The 27,012-nt window shown below is 46.0% G+C and overlaps 1 protein-coding gene and 1 long non-coding RNA gene across 9 annotated transcripts in view; both read left to right on the top strand.

Moving 5' to 3' along the window:
* CD302 (CD302 molecule) overlaps positions 1 to 27,012 on the top strand; it is a 70,758-nt gene that overhangs the window by 2,976 nt on the left and 40,770 nt on the right. For all 7 annotated transcript variants that reach the window (XR_012905180.1, XR_012905181.1, XM_075933495.1 and 4 more), the window contains exons 2-3: positions 20,909 to 21,022; positions 25,340 to 25,462. Coding sequence is in view for 5 of the 7 variants with exons in the window: in XM_075933495.1 (XP_075789610.1) it covers positions 20,909 to 21,022; positions 25,340 to 25,462 (237 nt within the window). In the remaining 2 variants the exon portion in view is untranslated. The remainder of the gene's footprint in view (positions 1 to 20,908; positions 21,023 to 25,339; positions 25,463 to 27,012) is intronic.
* Positions 10,767 to 16,325, top strand: LOC142830178 (uncharacterized). 2 transcript variants are annotated; one of them, XR_012905187.1, is made up of 3 exons: positions 10,767 to 10,826; positions 13,705 to 13,755; positions 16,114 to 16,325. It is a non-coding gene; the product is annotated as an uncharacterized LOC142830178 (long non-coding RNA). The 2 variants fall into 2 exon arrangements; XR_012905186.1 differs by lacking the exon at positions 10,767 to 10,826 and adding an exon at positions 11,632 to 12,266.

The following is a 27,012-nucleotide window of genomic DNA, read 5'->3' as shown; positions in this document are numbered from 1 at the left end:
TTAGTATAATTTTACTAACCAATCATAACATACTGTAACAGAATTACCTAACCAATCTTATCCCACCAGACAGAGATCACACAGACGAACAATAGGAAAGTGAAGACAATAATCATAGAATAAGGATTCCACAACCTCAACTATTGATAAGCAGTTTCTTGCCAGATGAAAAGCTGTTAATTAAGTTTTCTTTACCCATCCTGATATCTGTTTCTTATCAGTGGGGGCCATTAGGACAAGATCTCCTTCTCACAGTGTGACACTACTTTAATGCAACTTAGATGGAATGTGAGTATGTGACTGCAGGTTTTACAGCTAATGGCTGCTGCTGTCCACTCTAGCTACAGAAGGCTTTAGTTTAAGCCTTCCAATATGGCTACAGGCCTTCCAACATGTTTACAGAAAAACCAGATTGTTACAATCCACAGTGATTCCAAGAGCTCTTTCTTGAGTGGTAACAGTTATTTTAGACCCCATCATTTTTGTATATATAATTGGGATTAGGGATGTTAAAATTAATTTAATAAACTGTGTAACCGCTGAAAATGTCAGGGTTACACAGAAACATGCAGGGTGGTTCCCCAGGAGCTGGTGTGCAGATGGAGCCAGCTTTCACATCCCTAGTTGGGAATTATATTTTACCAAGTGTAGTATTTTGCTTTTATCAACAGTGAATTCCATCTGCCCTTGTGTTGCCCAATCACCCAGTTTGTGACTTTAACATTCTGATTTGGACTTACAAAATTACTCAAAATAGTTACCTTCTGCAAATTTTGCCACCTCACTGTTTACCCCTTTTTTAAGAACATTTATGAGAAGTTTAATAGCAGTGATCCAAATGCAGATACTTTTTCCTATATTTAAGTGGAGCACCCGGCAATGTTTTCATGGTGATCTATTGATCCTTCAGTCACTTTAATGCCCAGCCATTTGTTATTCTTAATCACCCTTACTCCCTCTTTTTTTATAAACAAACTCCCTGTTGCTGTCTCTGGAGTCAGGGCATAGGCTATAAGCATACCTCAAGTATGAAATCCAGGGGTTCCAACTTCAAGGGTACCATTTATGAAGGTCTAGGGGGGCAGTAGCCCACCCTGAACAGCAGTGCTTTGACTGGGGTCAGATCCCTCTTTAACATTTAACCAGTTAAATGTTTTACACCCCTACGACCCCAATTTTACATCCCTACGACCTAGTCTCTCATAAATAGTGCCCTTGCCCCAAAGTCCCATCCTCCAGGTTAGGGTGCTATGGGAGGGCAGGGATGGAGTGATGATGATAAGGGACGGGGCTTGGTGGCCAGTAATGGACAGCCCTCTTCCCCCATTCCCCCAGCTCATTGAGTGTCTTGGGCCAAGTGCAATCTTTCCGGCTGAGTATGGCCCATTGCAGCTAGTTAAGTTATGTGTATATAAGAATCCTCAAGTACATTTCAAATATTAGTGAAATTAACCTCACAATCCTTTTTGAATGGATTTTGAAATTGAGGCATAAAAAGGAATCATATATATTAGAAAAATTGGTGCTTGTATTATTTCAATAGCCAAAATAGCAATTCATAGATGTATCTGCACTAAATTGTTAGATGTTTTTATCACAGGGCATGACAATTTGTGTGCTTGAGTCATATCCATGTTAGTGGTTTAGCCCCTTGCTAACTATTATTGTAAAACAAATTAGCAGTTTTTCAAGTGCAAACAGAATTTCACAGGAAGTCTGCATTAGGGATGTTAGGAAGTGTGTAATTCAGTAATTGTGTAGCTGGCAGAAATTTTGTCAGTTACACAATTTACCGATAAGCAGCTCTGCATTTAAAGGAGCTTGAGAGCTGGCAGGCAGGCATGCTGACTCAGTTCCAGCTTGTGCCTTTAAAAGATTTAAATGCAGAGCCACAGTGGGGGTAGCTGCCATGAGCCAGGACTGAGCCAGAGTGCCATCCTGCCAGCTCTCAAGTTCCTTTAAATACAGAGCCGTGGAGAGAGGGGGTATTGTGTGTAGCTGGTAGCATTAACTGATAGCATCCTCTTATTGGTTAATTGTTTAACCGGCTACACTGTTACATCCCTCCATACATCTATGCCTGAACCATAGGACTGTACTTCCTCCCTATGTAATATACAGTTCATGAATACTTTTTATTTTTTTAAATATGAGTAAAGATCATCTCAGTTGTATGTTACTGCCCCATAGCCTGCAAGGAAGGATAAGACCAAGTATTGATGTGCATAATGAGGTATTTTTGTTTAAACCAAAAGTATATGAAAAAGTGTATTATAATATGAGACAAATATTTTCCTCTTCCTTATGTATGTCACTTATCTTAGATTTTTAATCTGATCATTGATAGGAAGTGTATTGTATATTCTTTGCTTCAGTCTTGAAGACTGAAGATATTGGGGAGATTTCTAAACCTGAGCCATTTTTTTTAGGAATTGTCTCAGATTGAGGTGTCAGTAGAGGAGGTTTTGGAACATGTTGGTAAACTTAACAGTAACAAGTCACTGGGACCAGATGGCATTCACCCAAGAGTTCTGAAAGAACTCAAATGTGAAATTGTAGAACTATTAACTATAGTTTGTAACCTATCCTTTAAATCAGTTTTCATACCTAATGACTTGAAGATAGCTAATGTGACACCAATATTTAAAAAGAGCTTTAGAGGTGGTCCTGGCAATTACAGGCTAGTAAGTCTAACATCAGTACCGGGCAAATTAGTTGAAAATATAGTAAAGAATGAAATTGTCAGACACATGGATTAATATAATTTGTTGGGGAAAGTCAACATGGTTTCTGTAAAGGGAAATCATGTCTTACAAATCTACATGCTCTCAGGAACACCATCCCCGACAACAGCACTGCATATCTGATTACAGGACTCTGTCACTTTGTCCTCACCCACAACTACTTCCAATTCAAAAACAATTTGTATCTCCAAGTCAGCGGCACAGCCGTGGGCACCCCCGGGCACCACAATATGCCAACATCTTTATGGCTGATCTTGAACAACGTTTCCTCAGCTGTCGCCCCCTAACATCCCTATTTACTTATGCTACATTGATGACATCTTCATCATATGGACCCACGGAAAAGAGACTCTTGAAGAATTTCACAAGGATTTCAACAACTTCCACCCTACCATCAACCTTATTAGCCTGGACCAGTCTACACGAGAAATCCACTTCCTGGACACTACGGTACAATTGAATAATGGACAAACTTCCACCACCCTATACCGGAAACCCACCTACCGCTACACTTACCTTCATGCCTCCAGCTTCCATCCCAGGCACATTTCTCAATCTGTTGTATACAGCCAAGCCCTAAGATACAACCAGATTTGCTCTGATCCCACAGACAAACACCTACAGGATCTTTATAGAGCATTCCTAAAACTGAAATACCCACCTGGAGAAGTTAAAAAAAAAAAAAAAACAGATTGACAGAGCCAAAAAAGTACCCAGACATGAACTACTTCAAGATGGACCCAAAAGAGAAAATAACAGAATTCCACTTGTTATTACATATAGTCCACAGCTCAAACCCCTCCTACGCATTATACACAATCTGCAACCCATCTTGGAAAATGATTCTTGACTCTCAGACGTCTTGGGGGGAAAAGGCTAGTCTTGCTTACAGACAACCCCCCAACCTGAAACGAATTCTTTCCGGTAAGCATGCTACATAACCACATCATAAGCATCCAGGAACCCAGCCCTGCAATCAGCCGCTGTCCCAACTCTGCCTACAATATATCTATACAAGCGAATTCATTACTGGGGCCAACAACATAAGCTACCAAATCAAGGGATCATTCAACTTCACATCCAGTAATTTGATCTATGCCAGCAATGCCCCACTACTATATATATTGGACAAACTGGACAGTCCCTACGGGAAATAATCAATGGACACAAATCAGATATCTGTAAAGGGAACATACAGAAACCTGTTGGGGAACACTTCAATCCACCTAATCACGCTTTAAAAGATCTCCAAGTGGCTGTCTTGTCACAAACAAGTTCTACTAGTCACATACACAGAGAGGCATTGGAATTACAATTAATCTACAAATTCAGTTCCCATTCTGAGCATCATCTCCTCAATCGGGACAATGGATGGCTGGGACATTACCAACCTAACATTCAGTGAAGGTGCCAACAGCTCTCTGTGTGGATTCTGGTGTTAGTTCCCTTTGATCCTTATCTGCTTCCTTTTAACTATCCAGTCTTCAGGTGCTTATAGACACCAGCTCTGCCTACTTGTTTTTCCCCTTGATATTTTCATTCCATCTACTCCTTGTTTCCCACCCCCTTCTCTTTTTCCTTCCTCCCTCTCCCTTCTCCCCTATTTATTTTGGGTCTGCGCATCCTAAACTCATAACTCCGGTCACTTGAAGAAGTGGGCTGTGCCCACAAAAAAATCATGATACTATCTACATGTTTTGTTAGTCTATAAAGTGCTACCAGACCTTTTGTTGTTTTTTAGGTTTATCCTGTACAGACTAACTCGGCTATCACCTGAAATCTACTAGAGGTCTTTGAGGGGGTCAGCAAACATGTGGACAAGGGGGATCCAGTGGATATAGTATACTTAGATTTCCAGAAAGCCTTTGACAAGGTCCCTCACCAAAAGCTCTTAAGTAAAGTAAGTTGTCATGGGATAAGAGGGAACGTCCTTTAACGGATTGATATGTGACTAAAAGACAGGAAACAAAGGGTAGGAATAAATGGTAAGTGTTCCGAATGGAGGGAGGTAACTAGTGGGGTCTGCCAAGGGGTTGTCCTGGGATAAGTCCTATTCAACTTATTTATAAATGATCTAGAGAAAGGGGTAAACAGTGAGGTGACAATATTTGCAGATGATACCGAACTGCTCAAGATAGTTAAGGTCAAAGCAGACTGTGAAGAGCTTCAAAAAGATCTCGCCAAACTAAGTGATTGGGCAACAAATTGGTAAATGAAATTTAAGGTTGATAAATGTAAAGTAATACACATTGGAAAAAATAATCCTAACAGTACATATAATATGATGGGGACTAATTTAGATATAACCACTCAAGGGAGATCTCGGAATCATTGTGGGTAGTTCTCTGAAAACATCCACTCAGTGTGCAGTGGCAGTCAAAAAAGCAAATACAATGTTAGGAATAATTTTAAAGGAGATAGAGAATAAGACGGAGAATACCTTATTGCCTCTAAAAAACCATGGTACTCCACATCTTGAATACTACATATTAGGGATGCAAACGATTAGTCGACTATCCGATAAGCAAATGCTTATCAGATGGTTGACACACTAGTCACTTCCCCCTCCTTACTACCTCTATCAGAAAGAGGCATCAAGGAGGGGGATAGAAGGAAGTGCTTCAAAGTGGCAGTGCTGCGTGGAGCACAGGGCAGACCCCGGGCTACATGTGGCACTGCCGTTTTGAAATGCCTGGGGCCAGCTTGGGACTCCCTCGCTGACCACGGGCTCAATGTGGCGCTGCTGTTTTGAAACTCCGTGGGGAGCACAGAGCCAGCGGGGGACTGTTTGAGTCCCCCACTGGCCCTGTACTCCCTGCAGTGCTTTAATCTTTGAAGTATAGCAACAGCCCAAGGGCTACACTTCAAAGACGGAGGGGCCCTTATCAACTAATCGAATAGTCGACGCAGATTGCATAGACTATTTAATTAGCTGATTAATTTAAATTAAACATCCCTACTGTATACAGATATGGTTGTCCCATCACAAAAAGATGTATTGGCATTGGAAAAGATTCAGAAAAGGGAAACAAAAATTATTAGGGGTTTGGAATGAGTCCCATATGAAGAGATTAAAAAGACTTGGACTTTTCAGCTTAAAAAAGAGGAGACTAAAGAGGGATATGATAGAGGTCTATAAAATCATGACTGGTATGGAAAAAGTGAATAGGGAAAAGTTATTTACTTATTTCCACAATGTAAGAGCTAGAGGTCACAAAATGAAATTAATAGGCAGCAGGTTTAAAACAAACAAAAGGAAGTTTTTCTTCACACAGTGCATAGTCAACCTGTGGAACTCCTTTCCAGAGGATGTTGTGAAGACCAGGACTTTTAACAGGATTAAAAAAAAAGAAAGATAAATTCATGGAGGTTAAGTCCATCAATGGCTATCAATAGTGTTCCTAGCCTTTGTTTGTCTGGAAATAGATGACAGGAGAGGGGTCACGTGATGATTACCTGTTGTGTTCCATCCCTCTGGGGCAACTGTCGACAGACAGAATACTGTGCTAAATAGACCTTTGGTCTGACCCAGTATGGCTGTTCTTATGTTCTTATGCTTGTACACATCCTAGCACAAGGTGGCCCTGATCCTGACTGAGGCCTCTGGGCATTACTGTAATGCACATAATTTCTATCAGAAGTAATTGAAATTACATAGCTAATAATATTAATACAAATACCATGTGTATGGATCATGTATTTCAAAGCAAATAGCCAAGAGTTTTAACTAGTTTATTAGCAAGCATATGAAAGACTTGCCCAACTGGAAATGTAATTTTGATTTGTTGGATGAACACACCTGAGCCTGGCCTACACCAGAGAATGATTGTAGGTCTAATTGACACAGAACTTACACTGTTGAAAGCAGCTGGCAGTCCTTACACATTAGGACTCTCAATTTTGCTACGACTAGTAAAATGTAACTGATTTTAGTAGGAAGTTTTGAAAAATGTCCTAAGAAAAGTTTGAAGAAAGAAAAATACTCGCTTCCTCATCTAGAGTTTCTGTGGTTTAGGAAAAGAACAGGCAGTTCTATAAGAAATTCACTCAAAAGTTGAGAATCTTTTTAAGACTGTCTAGATGCCTCTTTTTGAGATCTTACTTCAGGCAGTCCCCGGGTTACGTACAAGATAGGGACTGTAGGTTTGTTCTTAAGTTGAATTTGTATGTAGGTCGGAACTGGTACATATTGTAGGGGAAACTCTAGCCAAACATTTCTCTAGAGCTCAGTTTTATTCTCCCACACCTCACTTCCCTCAGTCCTTTATTCTCAAGCTGAGGTGTCTGCTGAGAAAAGCCGCTCCGCGTCTCCCTGGTCTACTGGGGGAAGCAGCTAGTGCGGGGTTGCCTCACCCCGTTTGTAAGTAGGGATCCGATGTAAGTCGGATCCATGTAACCTGGGGACTGCCTGTATATACTTTAGAAATGTCCATCTATCTACCTTTCTGTGAGACCGTTTTTTTCAATAACTCCTAGATAGAAAGAACTAGGACCATGAAATTTGGTATGCAGCTTCCTCTTATTGTAACTTAAAGCAAGGTCAGGGTTTGGTTGTGCCATGATAATGGGATGTGCATGGAATGTGATTGCTTTGTATCAAATGGAAAATGATGGAGTGTAATAGCAGGCACAGTTATAGTACTCACGCATAACTGTAGGCGGGCAGGAAGCACGGGGTACAGTTATACTCCTTGATGGCCATAGAGGGCAGCAAGCACCCTAGCGAGCAGTTGCTGGCTGGCAGCACAGCTCCAGCCTGCCTTGGGGAATGGCTGCTAGCCACCACACAGCCCCCCTCTCTCTACGCCAGCACGAGCAAGTGGGCTCTGTGGCCCTTGCGTCCCTGGGCCAGCCCAGGGGAGTGCCTGGCCTGTGCCCCTCCTCCCCAGACTGGCCCCAGGAGAAGCTGACAAGTGACCTTTGCAGTCCCTGCCTATCTCAGGCAGGGCCTGGAGAGCAGCAGTGGGCAGCCCACACCGCCTCCCCGGCCTCCATGCAGGCCCTGGGGTGCTCGGGCAAACTGCACAGCACCCACCCCAGGCTGGGCCCAGGGAGAAGACAGTAAGTAGACCATATGCCCTCTCCCCCCACAGAAAAGCCAGTAGGCGGCCTGCCTGGCCACCACCCTACGCCTGTTGACTGGTATGCCTGGCCAAGAAAGGAACCAGCCTAAAGGAATGTCTCCCTACCTGTTCTGTCATTGAGGTTTGGCTCAGCCCCTTAGCACCCAAATTTGGCTGGTTTTATTTCCTAACAAACAGGGCATTTATTTAACAGTTCAAATAAAGTAAATACAAGATAAACCAGAAGGTAAAGAACATAACTATAACCAGGACCCCCACACCTAAAGGTAAGTGACACAAAGGTGGTGCACTGACTGCGTCTCGGGTAAGTTCCCTTCCCCAGGACGGGACCCAGGTAAGGAAACGGAGGATTGTGAAAGCACTACCATATCCTGCAGCTTGTAGGCCTTTGCGGCAGTGGGACAGCTCAGGATTCCTTTTCCAGATGGTATCACAGGTAAAGAGCGATCAGGCTGTCAGCTCTGCTCCAGTGATGGTCAACCCACACTCCGTCCTGCGCCATTGTGGGGGGGTGTATGACCTCAGTAATAAGGACTATGCAGCACTTTAAAGACTAACAAGAAGGTTTATTAGGTGATGAGCTTTCGTGGGCCAGACCCAACTTGTGGAAGAAAATTGGCATGACCATATATACCAAAGGGATACAATTAAAAAAAAAAAAAAGTGAACACATATAAAATGGACAAATCGGATTTTAGAACAGAGGGGTGTGATGGGGGAGGGAGGTTAGTATCTATGAGATAATGATATTAGGGGTGATAATTGGAGAAACTATCTTTGTAATGGGTAAGGTAGTTAGCATCTTTAAGGCCCATTTGTAAAGTGTCAAATTTAAGCACGAATGACAGTTCTGAGGTTTCCCTTTGTAGGATGGTGTTAAAGTCTCTTTGGAGTAAGATACATGTAGTGAGGTCGTTGAGACAATGTCCAGTCTGGTTGAAATGACAATAAACTGTTTTTTCTTTGTGAAATTGATGTCTGATTTGTGGGCATTAATTCTTTGGCAAGGTGTCTGAGAAGTTTGGCCAATATACATAGCAGATGGACACTGTTGGCACATGATGGCATAAATTATATTTCTGGATGAACAGCAAGACCAGACTAACACGGCTACATCTCTGTTACTACTCGGTAATAAGGGGTGGCAACTGGTAGCGCACCCCTTGCGTGCAGGTAAATTCACCCTGCCACAACCGAAACCTATCTGCATGGTGCCGGCGTACATCTCTAAGTAGCTCCAAACTCTGCCACTCGGAAGGGCAGCCCCTTGGAATTGAAGAGGCAGCCCTTAAATAAGCTGCTGTTGCTGGGCAGAACCTAGATCACCTGTCTGCCTAGCTTTCCCACCAAAATGTCAAGAGTGGGAAAGTGCTAACAGCGGTGTGACGGGTTGAAGCAACCCCGCCACTTTCAAGTGCGGCAAACCACGGCGGGCGGTGAAGCGGCCGCGGCCGTTCCAGGATGGCTGGGGCCGGAAGCGGAGTACTGCGGGGTGAGGCAACCCCGCCGCTTTGTAGGGCAGCAAACCTCGGCGGGCGGTGAGGAAACCGCCGCCACGGCGGCGACAGGAGCCGGGGCCGGAGGCACGGCCTCAAGACGCGTCTGGGGAGGCGTACCCGGAAGTGAGGGCATCCGGCGGGGCCGAAGGGGAACGCGATAAAAAGGCCCTGGGGGCGAGCAAAGGGGGGAGGAGCAGGGAGAGAGGTAAGGCGGACAGGCGGCAGGCCGACAGCAGGCCGGCGAGGTGAACCAGACCCAGGGCGGGCCGTGGAACCCGGGAACGGGCGTGTTTGGGGGCAGAACCCCCGCCTGTTACCGTCAGGAGACTCCCTCCTGACGTTAGGGCCCTGGGTCGGGGTCCGGAGAGAGGGTGGGCACGGACCCCTCACCCCGCCATGCGGCAGTAACTATTGCAAGGGGGGGGGGCGCAACAGCGACCCCGTGATAAGCGGGGAAAACGCTCTCAGGGGAGGAAGGAGAAGGGCGGCCAAGATGGAATCCATGTTGTTTGGACTTTTCCAAAATGGCATGCCCGTATTGTTGATTACCGGAACTTTTACCGGGACTTTCCCCCTACAGGCTGGCCCCACGGAAAAGCCAGCAGCTACCTCACTCGCTTTCCTGAGTCTCCCCCATCACCTGCTCTAACTTCAGCACCCCTACCTCCTGCTTTTACCCTCTCTTCATTCGGGATATAAAATCTTGGTTAATCTATTAACCAGTTAAACCTTTGGTTTAACCAATTAAGCGGTATCCTGCTTCCACTCACCTCCCTCCCCCATGGGGGCAGTAGTGGCAGTTCAACACAGGGTGGGGACAGGAGCGGGATCCTGCTTAATTTGGTTAATTCACATCCCTACTCCTCACCCCCTACTTTGACTCCTGCACACACACCCCACTCCCTACTCTGAGCTCTTTCTCAACCACTACACCTAACCCCTACATCCTCCACACTTCCAGCCCCTGCCCTAAGTTCCCCACATCCTCAAACCTCTGCCTTCACTCTTGCACCCCTCATATCAGCAGCCCTCAGCTCTGAAAGACCTGAACAATGCTGGGTAAATCTTCTAGTATTACATATTGATCAGATCAAGGCACAAGAACTGTTCCTGACAGTGTAATAGTAAAAAAAAAAATGTTGAGATGCTTTGCTTTTGCTTCTAAGAGGAGTAAGACAGAGCTTGCAACTCAGGGAGATAAGGGATAAGATGTTAAGCCATCTTTGCACATATCTAATTCTGGGCTGTACCAGAGACTGCCCATTTTATAAATTAGCCTTGAAAACTTGTTATGGCAGCCGGTAGAGGCTGCCCTATGTATTATGACACAGCACAGACTTTGACTCAGGCATGTCCTCTTGATCCATCCCCTCTATGCTCTTAGGAGGAGGTCCTTGAATGGTGTCCTTACACCTGTCTCCACAATGCTTATTCTGGAGGGATCGTCTCCTGGATAGAACCAGGGCATTTACTGGTTATCCTGCTTCTTCCCATTTCAGGTATAAGGCTCTCACTCAGTATATTCAATAGAAGGTATTTTTAGTGAATTTAGTTGTAGCAAAGTTTCCTTTTGTGTATTCTGACATTCCCTTCTAAATGAATTTGTTTGCTGACCACAACTTAATAGTCTGTAAATCAGAGCAAACTGTGTTCATTGTCTTGTAAGCTGTGTACAGTATGACCATGTCTATACTACCATTTTTGTAGGTATAACTTACGTCACTCTGGGATGTGTAAAAACACATCCCTGAGCAACATGAGTTTCACAAATAGAAGTGCCAGTGTGGACAGCACTGTGCTAGTGTGAGAGTTTCTCCTGCTGACATAGTTAACTGCCACTCATGGAGGTGGTTTTATTATGTCAACAGGAGAGCTTTTTCCCGTCATATACACAGCTACATGAGTTCCCTTCGGGTATGTCTACACTGCATTCCTCTTTTGAGAGAGAAATGCAAATGCAGATGAGCGAAATTACAAATGAAGCGTGGATTTGAATTTCCTGTGTTTCATTTGCATAATTGCATCTGGGCACTTTTTTGAAATACCCTATTTTGAAAGAAAGAACGCAGTCTAGATGGGGTTATTTTGACAAAAAAAAACCTTCTTTCGAAATAACCCTTACTCCTTAAAAAATGAGGTTTAAGGATTATTTCGAAATAAGAGCGGTTTTTTTTTTAAATAACCCCTTATAGACTGCATTTTTTTTCTTTTGAAATAGGGTATTTCGAAAAAGTGCCCAGATGCGATTATGCAAATGAAGCACAGGAAATTCAAATCCACACTTCATTTGCAATTTCGCTCAGCTGCATTTGCAGTCCTCTCTCAAAAGAAGAATGCAGTGTAGACATACCCTTCCAGTGGTGAAGCTGCATCAGTACTAGGGATGTTAAATATTGGTTAATTGAATAGTCAAGTAACCTCATGAATTCTTAGTGGTTAGTCAACTACTCTTTAGTACCCAGGGGTGAGGCCTACAGCCAGTGCACACCGGCTCCACTTCCAAGGAGCCCCCTGCCACTTTTTGCTGCTGCATCTGTATCAGAGGCAGCAGTGTGGGGTTCCAGGTGGGAGCTCCCCTCGCGGACCGGCTTCCTCTGACCCCATGCTGCTGTCTCTGATACAGAGGCAGCAGCCCCTGTTCAGAGGGGTGTATCTGTGCTCCCGGACCTGCCATAAGCCAGGCTGCCTGCCAGCCTAGCTCCTAATACACTTTAAATGCAGAGCCGCAGCAGGGGTAGGTCCTGGACCCGTCACAAGCCAAGACTGAGCCAGGTTGCTGGCCAGCCTGCTTAAAAATTTACTTTTGCTTATCGGTTAATTGACTACACTATTACATCCCTAATCTGTACAACAGTGCTGCTGCTTGAAGTTTGCAAGTATAAACATAAACTTGTCACCAGGTATGAAAATAAGCTGGAGCGCCCCGATGTGGTGTTTTGGTAAGAAGCCGGCTGTCTGTCTGGGGCACTTGGCTTCAGTGGGAGGGATGGGGCACTTTCAGCCTACCATGCTCAGCAACAGGGAGCCAGGCAGGTTAGACTTCCCCAGATCTGAGCTCCCCACCCCCTGCCACTATTTTGGGGGAGGAATACGGGGACCGCAGCTGCACATACCGGGTCCCTGTTGCTTTTCCTGCTTCTTCTGACTAGGGGGTGAGGGGAAAATACAGAGCCTGCTGTGTTCCTATGCTACCCCTCCCATGAGCAGCCAGGAGTGAGAGGAATGCAGCAGGCTGTGCACTTTCTCTTACATCCTGATCAGAGGAAATAGGATGTGGGAAAAGCAACAGGGACTCAGTATTAGAGATGTAGGAGTGTAAGGCTACGTCTAGACTGGCATGATTTTCCGCAAATGCTTTTAATGGAAAAGTTTTCCGTTAAAAGCATTTGCGGAAAAGAGCATCTAGATTGGCACGGACGCTTTTCCGCCAAAGCACTTTTTCGCGATCGGGGCTTTTTTGCACAAAACAAATCTGATCTGTCTACACTGGCCCTTTTGTGCAAAAGGGACTTTTGCCCGAACGGGAGCAGCACAGTATTTCCGCAAGAAGCACTGATTTCAGACAGTAGGAAGTCAGTGTTCTTGCAGAAATTCAAGCGGCCAGTGTAGACAGCTGGCAAGTTTTTCTGCAAAAGCAGCTGATTTTGCGGAAAAACTTGCCAGTCTAGACACAGCCTAGCTGTTTAAAGGGGTAACTCAAACAATTATACACAGCTCCCAGTCTGGTTCCCTGGGAGTCAGCTGCCACCCTATGCAGCTGCCTCTAATACATGCTGGAAGCCAATTTTTAAGCTAGCTCCTGGTACACACTGGCTCCCAGGGAGCTGGCTGCCACCTTGCTCTGCAGGTGTGTGTAACTGCTGAAATTTTCAGCCGTTCCGTGGTTAGCCAATTACACACATTTTAACATCTCTACCTAGTATATTGCACTGTAGCTCCCCATCCCCCAAAATGGCACCCTTGCCCCCCACACTCATTCCTACTCTCCCTAGCACCCTGCCCTGAGCTTCCTGTCCTGAATCCTGCACTACCCCCTGCACTAAGCACCCATACACTCTCAGCACCCTGCCCTGACTCCCCACACGCCAACTCTGTGCCCTGAGCCCCTCCTCATACCTTCCAAACCTGACTCCTGGACCATCCACATTCCCAGCCCTCTACCCTAACTTTTACACTCCACCCCCACTCCACCCCCTACTTAAATTTCTTACAGGTATTGTTGCATCTCAAACACACACCCCACGCCCTAAGGCATCTCCAAAGCTGGGGGGAGGGAGGAGGGAAGGGCAGCGGGCAAGTTGTGATATAAGAAGTTTAAGTTACTTTCACTCCTGCTTATGCCTGAATGTTGGTCACAACAGGGTCTAATTTCTTTAGTAGGTATCACAGTGAATGTGATTCGTCTTGATCTACGCTGCCCAGCATTGTGTGAGTAACTTGAGTCTTCAGAATTGTCTTCAAACTCTGTTGGATCTTATAATGTGGTAAAGTCCTTCTCTCCGTAGCTGCTTTGACTTTAGTAAAAGGCAAGAGGAAAGGAAATGAGAATAATAATTGAAGCATTTCAGCAAGTCTGCATACACCCTGGCACTAAAAACTTCAGACTAAATCAGTATTTAATCCTGAAAACATCTGATAGTACACTTTAAAATCATTTGTAGCTCTTTGGAATATGAGTTTTGATGTGTGTTACAAGCATACTAGAACTTTGAAAAGAGAAAATTACTATTCTAAGAATCTAGTGGTGAGAATGCCTCAGAATATTTTTAGAATTCGCAGTTTTGTGGTCCTTAAGTAAAATTTGCATAGAAGTTAAAATCAGCATTTTTGTCTGAGAGGAGTAAGCCCTTTCTTTGGGAGAAGATTTCTTAAGAAGGTATGTGACTGAATCCTGAGAAGCTTTCATTGTGATTTTTTTCAGAAGCAATCAGAGCAATTTAGAAGCATGACTCCAGAATTACCTATTTTAATATTTTATTAATTTAAAAATAAATGATGGGTAAATCTGGGTCTTTTTATCCTGCCCCTGCTGAAGTCATTGTGAGTTTTAGCATTGACTTTAGTAGTTGTTGGTTCAGATCATTTGATAACTATGTGATTGTATTTATACTTTAATTAGATGTATGGGTAGGTATACAGTTGTAGAATGCTATCTGCTTTAATATTAGAATGAGTCATTTTTCTGCAACAATGATTTTTAAAGACAGTTTTGATTTCTTGGGGTTGAGAATACAGTACAGGCAGTCCCCGGGTTACGTACAAGATAGGGACTGTAGGTTTGTTCTTAAGTTGAATCTGTATGTAAGTCGGAACTGGCGTCCAGATTCAGCCGCTGCTGAAACTGATCAGTTTCAACAGCGGCTGAATCTGGACGCCAGTTCTGACTTACATACAGATTCAACTTAAGAACCCCAGGCATCCCCAAGTCAGCTGCTGCTGAAACTGATCAGCGGCTGATTCCAGGAAGCCCGGGGCAGGGGCTTCCTGTAGTCAGCCACTGGTCAGTTTCAGCAGCGGCTGACTTGGGGACCCCTGGGGCAGAGCAGCTGGGGTGCTGCTGGGTTGGTCCAGTAGCGCCGCCGCTCCTCGGCGCTACTGGACCAACCCAGCAGCACCCCAGCTGCTCTGCCCCAGGCATCCTGATTCAGCCGCTGCTGAATCTGACCAGCAGTGGCTGAATCAGGACGCCTGGGGCAGAACAGCTGGGGTGCTGCCCGGTTGGTCCCGTAGCGCCCAGAGCGGCGCTACGGGACCAACTGGTAGTGCCCCAGCTGCTGTACCACAGGCGTCCGGAGCAAAGCCATGGAGCACGGGGGCAGCGAGACAGCCCAGACGCGCTGTGGCTATCCTGCTGCCCTCGGGCTCCGTGGCTTTGCTCTGCTTTGTTCCCCGTCCCCCTGGTCTGCAGACCAGGAGGACGGGGGGGGGGGGGGGGCAAAGCAGAGCCAAGCCGCGGAGCGCCCGGCCAGCTGACAGCCCAGACGCGTCTGGGCTGTCAGCTGGCCGGGCGCTCCGCGGCTTGGCTCTGCTTTGTTCCCCCCCCCACCCCGTCCTCCTGGTCTGCAGACCAGGGGGGCAGGGGGGGCAAAGCAGAGCCAAGCCTCGGTGCGCGTGGGCAGCGGACAGCCCTGTCTGCTGCCCACGTGTTCCGCCGCTTTGCTTCCTCTCCCTGGTCTGCTGGAGACCAAGGAGAGGAACGGCCCCGTTCGTAACTGCGCCCGTAACTCGGGGACTGCCTGTAGTATGTTTGTTTTACTCTTTTGTTCATACATAGCTTAAAAGTAGTGTATTGAAAGTGAACATGACAAAATTAATTAGACCATTGTTTCCCAAATGGGGTTCAGTGAAGTGAAAATAAGGCTTCCATAAGAAAATTCCATTATGGTAACATTTTATGATTAAATAAAATAATAATTACTATTATGTGATTTTTGTTTTTAAATATATGCAGTTAAACTAAATGTTGATCTCATAACCTTGTTTAGCATTTGTTTATTATCATCCTTACTTATTTGTGGTCTACTTTTTCAGCTCCAAATATTAGACTGTTATTAGGGGGTTCCACAAAATTTTTTCGAGTTTAAAAGGGTTCCATGGTCAAATAAAATTGGGCAACACTGAATTAGACTAAGGCATTACTAATTGCCAGAATATAATGATGTTGTTCAGTCTGTACATACATGAAAATATTCACAAGAATGTATTTTTACACTCTGAGAATTTTATAATAAAACAATAAAAATAATTTGTTATAGTGTTTAGTGCCTCATAAATGTACTTATATAGGTACTTGTGGATCAATCCCATCTAACACCCTGATCCTGCAAGATACTCAGTAGGCATGACGGTACTGAGCATTTTATAGGATTAGACCCAATCTTCAAAAACAATTGTTAAATAACAAACAACTTTCCCTCCCCAAATCAGGTGAGTAATTAGTATTTTCTTACAACTTGGAATTACAGCACAGAGTATTAATTGTATTTATTTATATTGTCATTTAGGGTCCTTGTGTTAGGCAGTTTCAAATATATAATAAAGTAATCATCCTATCATTGAATATAGGTCAGTATTCCAACCTTATATGAATAAATCCACAACTTAAAACACAATTAAGGATTTCTGAAGTCTAATATATCATCTATGTGTAACATACATATATTTAAATGTATAAAAACTTCCAAAACCATTTTGGTTTTTTGTTTTGTAAAACTTTTGTGACTAATATCTGTTGTGTTCCTATTCTCATCTGATGCCTCCTGATACTCTGACCCATTTTTCCCCCTGATTTGCGGCAAATTCTACTTGTAGATAGATAAACACATTTTCTATTGAAATCTGTGGGTGTTGCACATATGTGTCTGAGCTTCTGAGGAGAAACTTCATTTTCTACTTTTCATTTTGCTTCTATCCTCTTTTGTTCTGTTGTGCATACAATATTTGCTTGCTGAGAGAGCTTCTTGATGTATACATCTGATTTTGTGAGGATCCTCTGAGGGACGGCAGTCTTACGGTCCCATAATGGTAATACAGGCAGTCCCCGGGTTACGTACAAGATAGGGACTGTAGGTTTGTTCTTAAGTTGAATCTGTATGTAAGTCGGAACTGGCGTCCAGATTCAGACACTGCTGAAACTGACCGCCAGTTCTGACTTACATACAGAATCAACTTAAGAACCCCAGGAGTCCCCAAGTCAGGTGCTGCTGAAACTGATCAGCAGCTGATTCCAGGAAGCCCGGGGCAGAGCAACTCTGCCTGGGGCTTCCTGTAGTCAGCGCTGGTCAGTTTCAGCAGAAGCTGACTTGGGGACGCCTGGGGCAGAGCAGCTGGGGTGCTACTGGACCAACCCAGCAGCACCCCATCTGCTCTGCCCCAGACGTCCTGATTCAGCCGCTGCTGAAACTGACCAGCAGCGGCTGAATCAGGACCTGGGGCAGAGCAGCTGGGGTGCTGCCGGGTTGGTCCAGTAGTGCCCACGGGCGCTGCAGGACCAATCGGCAGCGCCCCAGCTGCTCTGCCCCAGAGTCCAAAACAAAAGCCTGGTCTGCTGGGGGGGGGAGCACACTAGCTGCGTCCCCCCCCCCCCCAGCAGACCAGGGACACGGGGAGCAGAGCCACAGCGGCAGCGGGGTGCCGCGCCTCTGAGGCTTTGCTCTGGCAAAGCCTCAGAGGCGAGGGACCCCGCCACGGCTGCGGCTTCAGTCTGGCTGCCTGTGGTCTGCTGGGGACGGTCCCCAGCAGACCACAGGCACCCTGACTGAAGCCGCAGCCGCGGGGGGTCCCGCGCCTCTGAGGCTTTGCCAGAGCAAAGCCTCAGAGGCGCGGGGAACCGCCACTGCTGCCGCTCCAGTCTGGGTGCCTGTGGTCTGCTGGGACAGTCCCCAGCAGACCACAGGCCCCCGGACTGAAGCCGCAGCCGCGGGGGGGTCCCGCGCCTCTGAGGCTTTGCCAGAGCAAAGCCTCAGAGGCGCGGGGAACCGCCGCTGCTGCCGCTTCAGTCAAAGCGGCAGCAGCGGCGGTTCCCCGCGCCTCTGAGGCTTTGCTCTGGCAAAGCCTCAGAGGCGCGGGACCCCCCCGCGGCTGCGGCTTCAGTCCGGGGGCCTGTGGTCTGCTGGGGACCGTCCCCAGCAGACCACAGGCACCGGGTCTCAAGGGGCAGCAGCAGCGGTTCCCGCGCTTCTGAGGCTTTGCTCTGGCAAAGCCTCAGAAGCGCGGGAACCCGCCCGGTGCCCCTGGTCTGCTGGAGACGGTCTCCAGCAGACCAGGGGCACCGGAGCAGCTTACGAACGGGGCTTTCTCTCCCCGACTTCCGGGGCGAGAGAGCTCCGTTCGTAAGTGCGGATCCGACGTAAGTCGGATCCGCGTAAGTCGGGGACTGCCTGTACAGCAGCATAATTTAATAGTTTACAAAAATAGTTCAGTATAAATAATCTCAAACAGAAAATAATAGTGAATTGTCAATAATTGCATTTTTTTACTGTGATAAATAGTTTTAAGAGATTAGAGAAAACAGTTTGAGCACGCATTCCCTTTTTCATCCTTTGCTATCCCTTTCCTCTTGAGAACCTCCCCATTCCAATGGGCCCATGGATATGTTCTGCTCTGCATTTGGAAGTGTGATTGGAGCACAGGCAAATGTACTCAAATTACCTATAATCTAGCTAATGGGAATATCAATAGTAGTGAAGCTGTGGCAGCACAGGTTAGCCACATGAGTAAATAAACACTTTCTGGGGCAGGCTGGTACAGTCTGCTTTGAAGCAGTTTCATTGCCATTGGTACTTTTACCAGCTATATAAAATATATAGCTTCAGAAGAGTAGCCGAGTTAGTCTGGGTGACAGACCGGGCCAGGTCTGGGCACTACTGAGGGCGTCAACTCAGGGCGAATTGCTCAAAACCAGGGCTACTTACAGCCCTCGACTGGAGACCTTTCCCAAACAGACCACAAGCCAGTCACACAGAGCGCTTCAGATGCTAATCTGGCCAGCAGGAAGCCTCATGAGCAAAACCCCTCAGACATCCCAGCTCTCCCTGTGCCACAATCAGCCCCGGGGCTTACACACAGGTGAGGGGTTATAGAACCCAATCTCACCAATTCCAAACAGATCTTTCCATTCCCAAAGAGCCAGCCACAGTCCCTGGTCAATTTACACTTTGGATTTTACCCAGAAAAGCACGCTGAGCCAATACTTTAGAATATAAAATCTAAAGGTTTATTACTAAAAGAAAGAAAAGATGGAGAGTAAGATTAAGGAGAATACATTACATACATCAATTACCAAGCTCTTGATGCAGGCTTTTAGCAGAGATGTTACAGACTGCTAACTTAGGATGTACACCAGAGACTTTTATGTGAGGATGGGTCCACGATCCTTCCCAGCTCTCTGTCGCTAGCAAGGCTGCATCTGGGATCAGTAGCAAGATTGAAGACAAAATGAAGACAGCCTCATGGCACTTTTATATCTCTGGCATCTCCCAAACTGGAGCTGGAGCTCTGTGTCCTGAGCCCATCATACTGTTAACCTCCCTGCCCTGAGCCGCTCACATACCCCAACCCAAACTCCTGCACACTCACATCCAGAAGCCTATGGCTTGCTCAGTACTCCAAACCTCCACCTGACCCTAAAACTCCCCAGCCTCAAGTCCCCTCCCCGAGCCAGCATCCCCTTCTCCACCTCCTCCTGCATCCAGATTCCCTCCCAGAGTTTGCACCTCTCACCCCTTCCCACACCCAAATCCCTCATTCCCACCCCAGAGCCCACACATCCTGTCTTAACCCAGTGAGGGTACGGCTAGACTGCAGGATTTTTTCTGGTATTCCAGAGGTATCCTGGAAAAACTCTTCCGCATCCAAACATGTTCTTTCGGTAACTCCTGTATTCCTCGTTCCACAAGGAATAAGAGGGCTTCCGAAAGAAGGGGTTTTTCTGACATTTGGCCCAGTCTAGAGAGGAAAAATGTTGGAAAAACCTCTTCCTACAGAAGAATTTAAAAAAAAGCAGCAGTGTACCCTGAGAGTGTATAAGGGCTGGGGATAGCAAGTGATGGAGAGGAGGAGAACAGAGAGGGCGGGGCTTCAATGAAGGGGTAGGATCTTGGGGGAAGGATGAGGCGGTAGATTTTTGATTGTTCTGACATTTAAAAAGTGATCTTGGGTATAAAAAGGTTGGAGACCACTGCAGTAGAGCATACGCTTTCATTCGACACCTCACATGGCCCACGTTATACAGAATTTAGAGCTAACTGATGGGTAGTTAGCTACAACCCCAAATTATCTCTGTGTGGTCGTTTTGTAAGACGCCTTGCTGCCTGCACGCATGCTCAACTCAGCAGGTGAAGTCCCACACCTGGGCAAATATTGTGCTACCTACCAGTATTCAAAGAGTATAAATATGAGTGAGCTAGATGAATTGTTTAGCATGGTCCAACCTTATCCAGCTCAGAGTAGTGAAATAGAGAAATACCACAGTGATGGGTTCTTTATAAATACAAAGGGAAAAAAAGCAAAGGACAAATTAAACTGAATATAAGGGAAACCTCCTCACTATTAGTGTTTGTTTGCATTACTGTAACACCTGAGAGGCCTAATAATGGACCAGGATCCCATTGTGCTGATGTTGTACAAACAGAACAAAAAGGCAAGCCCTTAGCAGTGATATCTATGAGAGATGTCCAGAATATCCCAGGGAATGGTGGAGTATCTTCTCCTGGAGACCTTAAAAATTGAATCAGCTAAATTCTTGGAGATTATGCTCTAAAAAGCAGAATAGTGCCTAGAGGATGGATTAGTAGGTGACCTAATGAGTCTTTTGTCTCTCTAATTACTGATATCACATCCTCATGTCTTGAATTTGTTCTCCATCTGGCCTGCTAAATTAGACTATTAAGTATGTTGTTTTTATTTTCACTCCAGATATGTTTTAACATTTGTTTTCCTGCTCTATCAGATGTATACAATCCAGAAAGATAAACTGTATTTTTCTTTTCATGTAAATTGCCACTTGAAACAATTTCTTCAAAACAAGAACTATATTGCTACTTACTGTTTAGAATAATGATGTTTGTTCTTCTTTGTGTAGAATGCCCTTCCTCTGCTTGGATTCCATTTGGCAGTAACTGCTATATTTTTCTTCAAGGCACATTAAAGGAATTGAACAATATTGATGACGCCAGGGATCTCTGTAAAGGCAATGGTACTGTAATCCATCTCTTATTTCTGACACATTCTTAAGAGATATGTACTGTGGCTGCATTTAATGAAGAATTACATTATTTTATGACATTATTGTTTTGAAACAAACTAAAATAGTAAAGATAATTAAACATCATTTTGGATAACACAAATGGATCAGAAAAGAAATGTCCCTCTCATATGGCAGAGCATTGCACATTCGGCTAAATGCATTTTTTACCTTTCTTTGAAACACCTTCTGGTTTAGTCTGATCCAGTATATGCAATTTTGTGTTTCTGGTGAATAATTCTATCATAGGGATGGATAGCTGCAGAGCCTTATATTTTAAGCTGATTTCAGCAGGTTTTTTACTGTCCCCAAAGACTTTGTCAGTATGGTAGTAAACTGGGTTTTTTAATACTTCTCCTCAACTTCCAAATGTTCTTCAGATTGTACTGGTGTTTATCTGAGAACAGGAACTGCAGTGTCAGTCAGGTATTTTGGAAACACTTCCATATTCTTGTTAGAACAAGAGATTGCCACAGTTTTTACTGTGTTAAACATATGTGGTGTCTCACCAGATCACCCTGGACTCTAGTCCTTGCCTCAGTGTTCTCTGTAAAGTCTAGAGGTGACTGTCTTTGTCTCATTTTTCATTGCTGTTTTCCCCCCACAGTAAAATATCATAGATGTAGACTTAAAATGTTGGTCTAGATCCATGGTACCCAACCTGTCGATTGCGAGGGCACGACCAGTCGATAGCGAGGTGTTCCAGCCTCCCACCCATTTTCCCCCCACCCTCAAGAAGGAGCCTGCACTGGCACTACCTCCTGGAAAAATGAAGGTAGTGCCAGCTTCCTGGGGGGGGGGGGGGGAGGCGGAGTCCCTGGCTGCACGCCAGATCTGGCATCTCAGGAAGTGTGCGCTGCTCTTCCCCTCCCCAAAACAGCCGGTGCATTTCCTGAGAAGTCAGAGCTGGTGCGCAGCCAGGGACTTCCTTCCCCGTGCTGCCTGCTTTCCTGCACGGGGATGGGGAGAAGGAGAGAAGTCCTGGACTGCATGCCAGCTCCAACTTCTCAAGAAGTGCACCAGCTGTTTTGGGGAGGGGAGGAGCAGCGCACATGCCATGGGATCCCCAGGTACCAGCCGAGCTGTTCCTGTCCCTGTCCCTGTCCCTGCCCCCTGGCTAGACTCCCCAACAGCACCCTGCCCAGGCCCCCACCAGTAACCTGCCCCTTCCTCCTGACCAGACCCCCACAAATACCCTGCTCCAGTCCCCACCAGTACCTTGCCCCTGCCCACTGACCATACTCCCACTTGCACCCTGCAATGGCCCCCACCAGCACCCTGGCCAGACCCTCATCCAGCACCCTGCCCCTGCCTCATGGCCAGACCCTCCTCCCCACCACCCTGCTCCTGCCTCCTGGGCAGAACCCATTCAGCACCCTGTCCCTTGGCCAGACACCTACCAGCAACCTGCTCCTGCCCCTTCCCTCCTGGCCAGACACCTACCCCTAGCTTGCTCCTGTACCCTATTTTCCATCCAGATTCTGCACCCCCATCCCTATCCCACTCACTGACAGCCCTGTCCCGCACACTTGATCCCTCATTTTTGACTCCACCTCAGAGTGTAGAGAAGCCCACAAATTGTACTAACCCTGGAACTCCAGAAGAGTTAATCTGGCCTGAGGCCTTGATCCTCAGTCCTACCTGTCCTACCCTACCCTACCCCCATTGGGGCTGGAGTGCCAAGGGAGTGAGGTGTCTCAGTTGGGACCACATCAGTGAGGGTTTGGAGGAGTTGTTTTTTTGCATCTAACTTGTGTGGTTCCTGACTTACTTTTCTGTCGGTCAGTGATCCCTGACTCAAAACAGGTTCCCAGCCCCTCCCATAAATAAAGACAACACCGAAACATTTTGTGTTTGACATAATATTTTACTTAAAAATGAAGCCTGGCCAACAAGCCCCCATCTGGATGCAGCATCATAACACTCTGGCACCTTCCCCCAAACCTGAGCCTATCCTGTACTGGAACCCCCTATCTTGAGCCTCTCACATCCCCAAACTCCTGCATCCCCACATCCCCAGTCTTCTGCCACAACACTCCTGCACCATCCACACGCTGAAAATCTGTGTCCTGAGCCCATCATATTCCCAACCTCCCTGCCCTGAGCTCCTCATACACCCCATCCCAAACTACTGCAGCTTGTTCAGCACCCCTCCACCTGACACCAATCCTCCACCTGACCCCAATACTCTCCAGCCTGGAGCCCCCTCCGTGAGCCAGCATCCCCTTCTCCACCTCCTCCTGCACCCACATTCCCTCCCAGAGTTTGCACCTCTCACCCCTTCCCACACCCAATCCTTCATTCCTGCCCCAGAGCCCTCACCTCCTGTCTCAACCCAGTTAGAGTGAGTAAGGGCTGGGGACAGCAAATGATGGAGAGGAGGGGAAGAGACAGGGAGGGACCTCAAGGAAGGGGTGGGATCTTGGGGAAGGGGTTGGGTAGATCTTGGCTTGCCCTGACATTTAAAAAGTGATATTGGGTGTAAAAAGATTGGAGGCCACTGGTCTAGATTCTTCTTTTAGCCTTGCTGGGAGGCATGGCAGAGGAGGTGCTAGGAATCTTCCATCAAACCATGCCCTACCCCATTCCAGCCACCATGCACAGTTAGGCAAATTCATGGTACTGCTCTTGGGATAGGAAGACCGGCAGTCTCATGAAGAGTCTCCTGAGGGGAGGGAAAGAGAAACCATTACCCTGACAACTAAACTGAGCTCAAGCTGCATTCCATAACAAGGTGTAACTCTGGGTTTTCCTCTGTGATGTTCCCAGAAGCATTGTGCCTGCCTCATGTAGCAGTGCATGTCCACATCCTCTCCTCGCCACTGGGTGAGGACTTAAAGCCACAGACCAATAGTAGTTGTTTACTCTGGAATACCATCATTTTCTTTCAATGGTAATGAAAGAAAAAAAAACTGAACTGACATCTCCCCCATTGTAAGATGGATTATATGGTTAGAGACTATTTGTAATTGCTTATTCTGTATAGGGACATATTTTGGTGGTCATATTTGTCTAATGGAAGATTATTTGGTTTACTTGCCATTTTCGTTTCAGTCCCATACTTGCTAATGGGAATGGGGAAATGCAGTGGCTTTAAATGGAAACTGATTAATGCTACAGTTTTTGGCATAGATATTTTTAGTAAACATCATGGACAGGTCAAAGTCAGTGATCAAAAATTCACGGAAGCCGTGACCCGTCACTGACTTTTACTAAAAAATATCCTTGACAAAATGGGGACGGAGGATCCAGCACTCTCTTCCACTGCACACAGCAGCACGGAGGTACAGCCCCGTGCTCCTGCCCAGTGGCTGGGCAGCATCCTTGACCCCATGGGCTAGGAAGCTGTGGGGAGATTCCAAGATGCCTGTAGGGAATAGGGAGCTGCCTGAAGCCCCCCAGCTGCCCCACAAGGTCTGGGGAACTGGGAGAGATCCTGCTACTGCAGTAGCTGGGCTGCTGTGTGGCCCCGATGTCACATAGGTTGTGGAAAGGCACAGAACCTTTGATATACTTGTAGCCTTAAACATGATCAGCTATTTAACATTATTTTTTAACATTCAGTTTGCTATTCTGAATTTTATTTGATACAATGAAAACATGCTTAAAAAACAAGAATTGGCCCTGTAGCACCTTAAAGGCTAACAAAAAATATAGATAGTATTATAAAATCAGTTGAACAGGAACAAACAATTTTTAAGCCGAATGCAGTTCCAATTTTTAGCTATTTCAGAGTAGTTCTTAGGTATTAAAACAAAAGGCTTGGACTTGCTTATGTGCATGTGAAGATCTTTCCCATAGTTCATTAATATTTTAAAGAGATTTGTATTGCAAACAGCATGTAAAAAATATGATGGAGCTTAATTTTTGTGTTTCTTTTAAATTCTCCTCTAGTAGTCAGTGCATTCAAATTGTCTCTTGATATGTCTCAGATTTTGTACTCAGAGACTAAATATCAACTCTTTGATCTAATTAAATTATCTAAATTGCTTCTTTTTTTTCAAATTACACACTTTGTCATTTAAGTACCTTTGTTAGCAAATGTCTTAAAATAGCATTTATATGACACTATGTGAATGCATTGCACATCCTGTCAGTCAATCATTGTACTACTGACATAAAAGTAATGTATGTACACAATTGATTGGTTACTGGATAAGTTGGTATGTTAAGATGCTTTAATTACAGTATTTATAGTTGCTTCACTTCTGTTGTATGAAACGTGCATTCACAATTAGATTTATGGGAGGATTATTTTTTCAAATACAGCTTCTGGAGCAGATATTATTAGTATAAAAAATAAAGAGGAGAATACCTTTATTCAAGAAATATTCAAAAAGCACTGGCAAGGCACTGATGATATTTCGTTGGGAATGTTCTTTGACACAGATGGTAAGTGAGAACTGCCTTGTTGATATCTTAACCTTTTGTCTCTAAATGCAGGTTTCTGTGATGCAATTTTTAAATTTATATGGTAGTCTGAGTTCAGTTCTTTTTGAAAAGATGTCCATGTCCAAAAAACAATTGCCAACATTGCTTCTGATTAGCCTGACAATGTCAGGGATTGAATGAGAATAGACAAGTAACTAATTTCTCAGACCTCGGTACTGTAGACCCTCCAAATCACGATGGAGACATATCAGCAGAAGACTGTGAAAGCTTCTATTGCTAACATCTGTGCTATACCTGTGTCAGGGCTGTTCCCCACTCTGGCACAACTAATGCAGAAGTTGGGGGTCCACAAGAGCACTCCAAAACCTTGCCTCTACAGGCTCTGGTACAAAAAATTTCCCCCCACAAAATCCCAATACTCAGATTTTGGGGAATCCGCTGCCACCATTAAGTGCTTTGAACCCCAAAATAAAACAAACAGGGGAGGACACTTGAAACCAACCCCAGGGGTACCCCAAGCTTTTTTTCCACCAAAAGAGCTTGAAAAAGAAGAGAGGAAAAACAAGCTGGAGTCTCTGATAGCTGATCCCTCAGTCAGGCATGCTGATACAGACAGACCTTCCAGGACACACAAATCAACCAATACGGGTTAATTAGAAAAAAGAAACAATCATTTATTATCAAAACAAAACTATAGTTGCAAGCATAGTAAATTGGATAGATGGAAAGAGCCACCATTGATATAGATACTCAGGGAAAGTCCCTGGGCTGAAGGCTTACCGTATTTTCCGCCGTATAAGACGACTTTTTATACTAAAAAACATCCCCCAAAAATCGGGGGTCGTCTTATACGCCGGGTATAAACATACAGGCAGTCCCCGACTTGCAGGTACAAACGGGGCTTTTCTCGCCCTGGAGGACATGGACTGCGGGACCTCGCGGTCCCGCCGCCCGTGTACTCCGGGGCGAGAAAAGCTGCTCCGCGTCTCCCTGGTCTGCAGACCAGGAAGACGCGGAGCAAAGCCGCGGAGGGGCTCCGGCAGCGGGACAGCCCAGACACGCCGCGGCTGTCCCGCTGCCGGCATCCTCAGAGGGTTTGCTCCCGGTGTCCCTGGTCTGCTGGAGACGGTCCCCAGCAGACCAGGGGCACCAGGAGCAAAGCCGCAGCAGCGGCGGGGTCCAGCGCCTCTGAGGATTTGCCAGAGCAAAGCCTCAGAGGCGCAGCACCCCGCCGCCGCTGCAGCTTTGCTCCCCGTGTCCCTGGTCTGCTGGGGGGGTGGGGCGCAGCTAGTGCCCCCCTCCCCCCAGCAGACCAGGCTTTTGTTGTGGACGCTGGGGCAGAGCAGCTGGGGCGCTGCCGGTTGGCCTCTTAAGAGGGGGTAGTCTTATACGGCGAGTATAGGCGAAAACCTATGTTTTAACTAGAAAATTAGGGGGTCGTCTTATACACCCAGTCGCCATCTACGCCGGAAAATACGGTAGTTACAAATGGGAAAAAAACACTTAGCAAGCTCAGGCATTATTTCCAAATCTCCAAACAAGGAAAACAA

This window comes from Pelodiscus sinensis, chromosome 7, assembly GCF_049634645.1.
Source record: "Pelodiscus sinensis isolate JC-2024 chromosome 7, ASM4963464v1, whole genome shotgun sequence".
NCBI classification, from domain to species: Eukaryota; Metazoa; Chordata; order Testudines; family Trionychidae; genus Pelodiscus; species Pelodiscus sinensis.
This window is presented reverse-complemented; position numbering and strand designations above follow the sequence as displayed.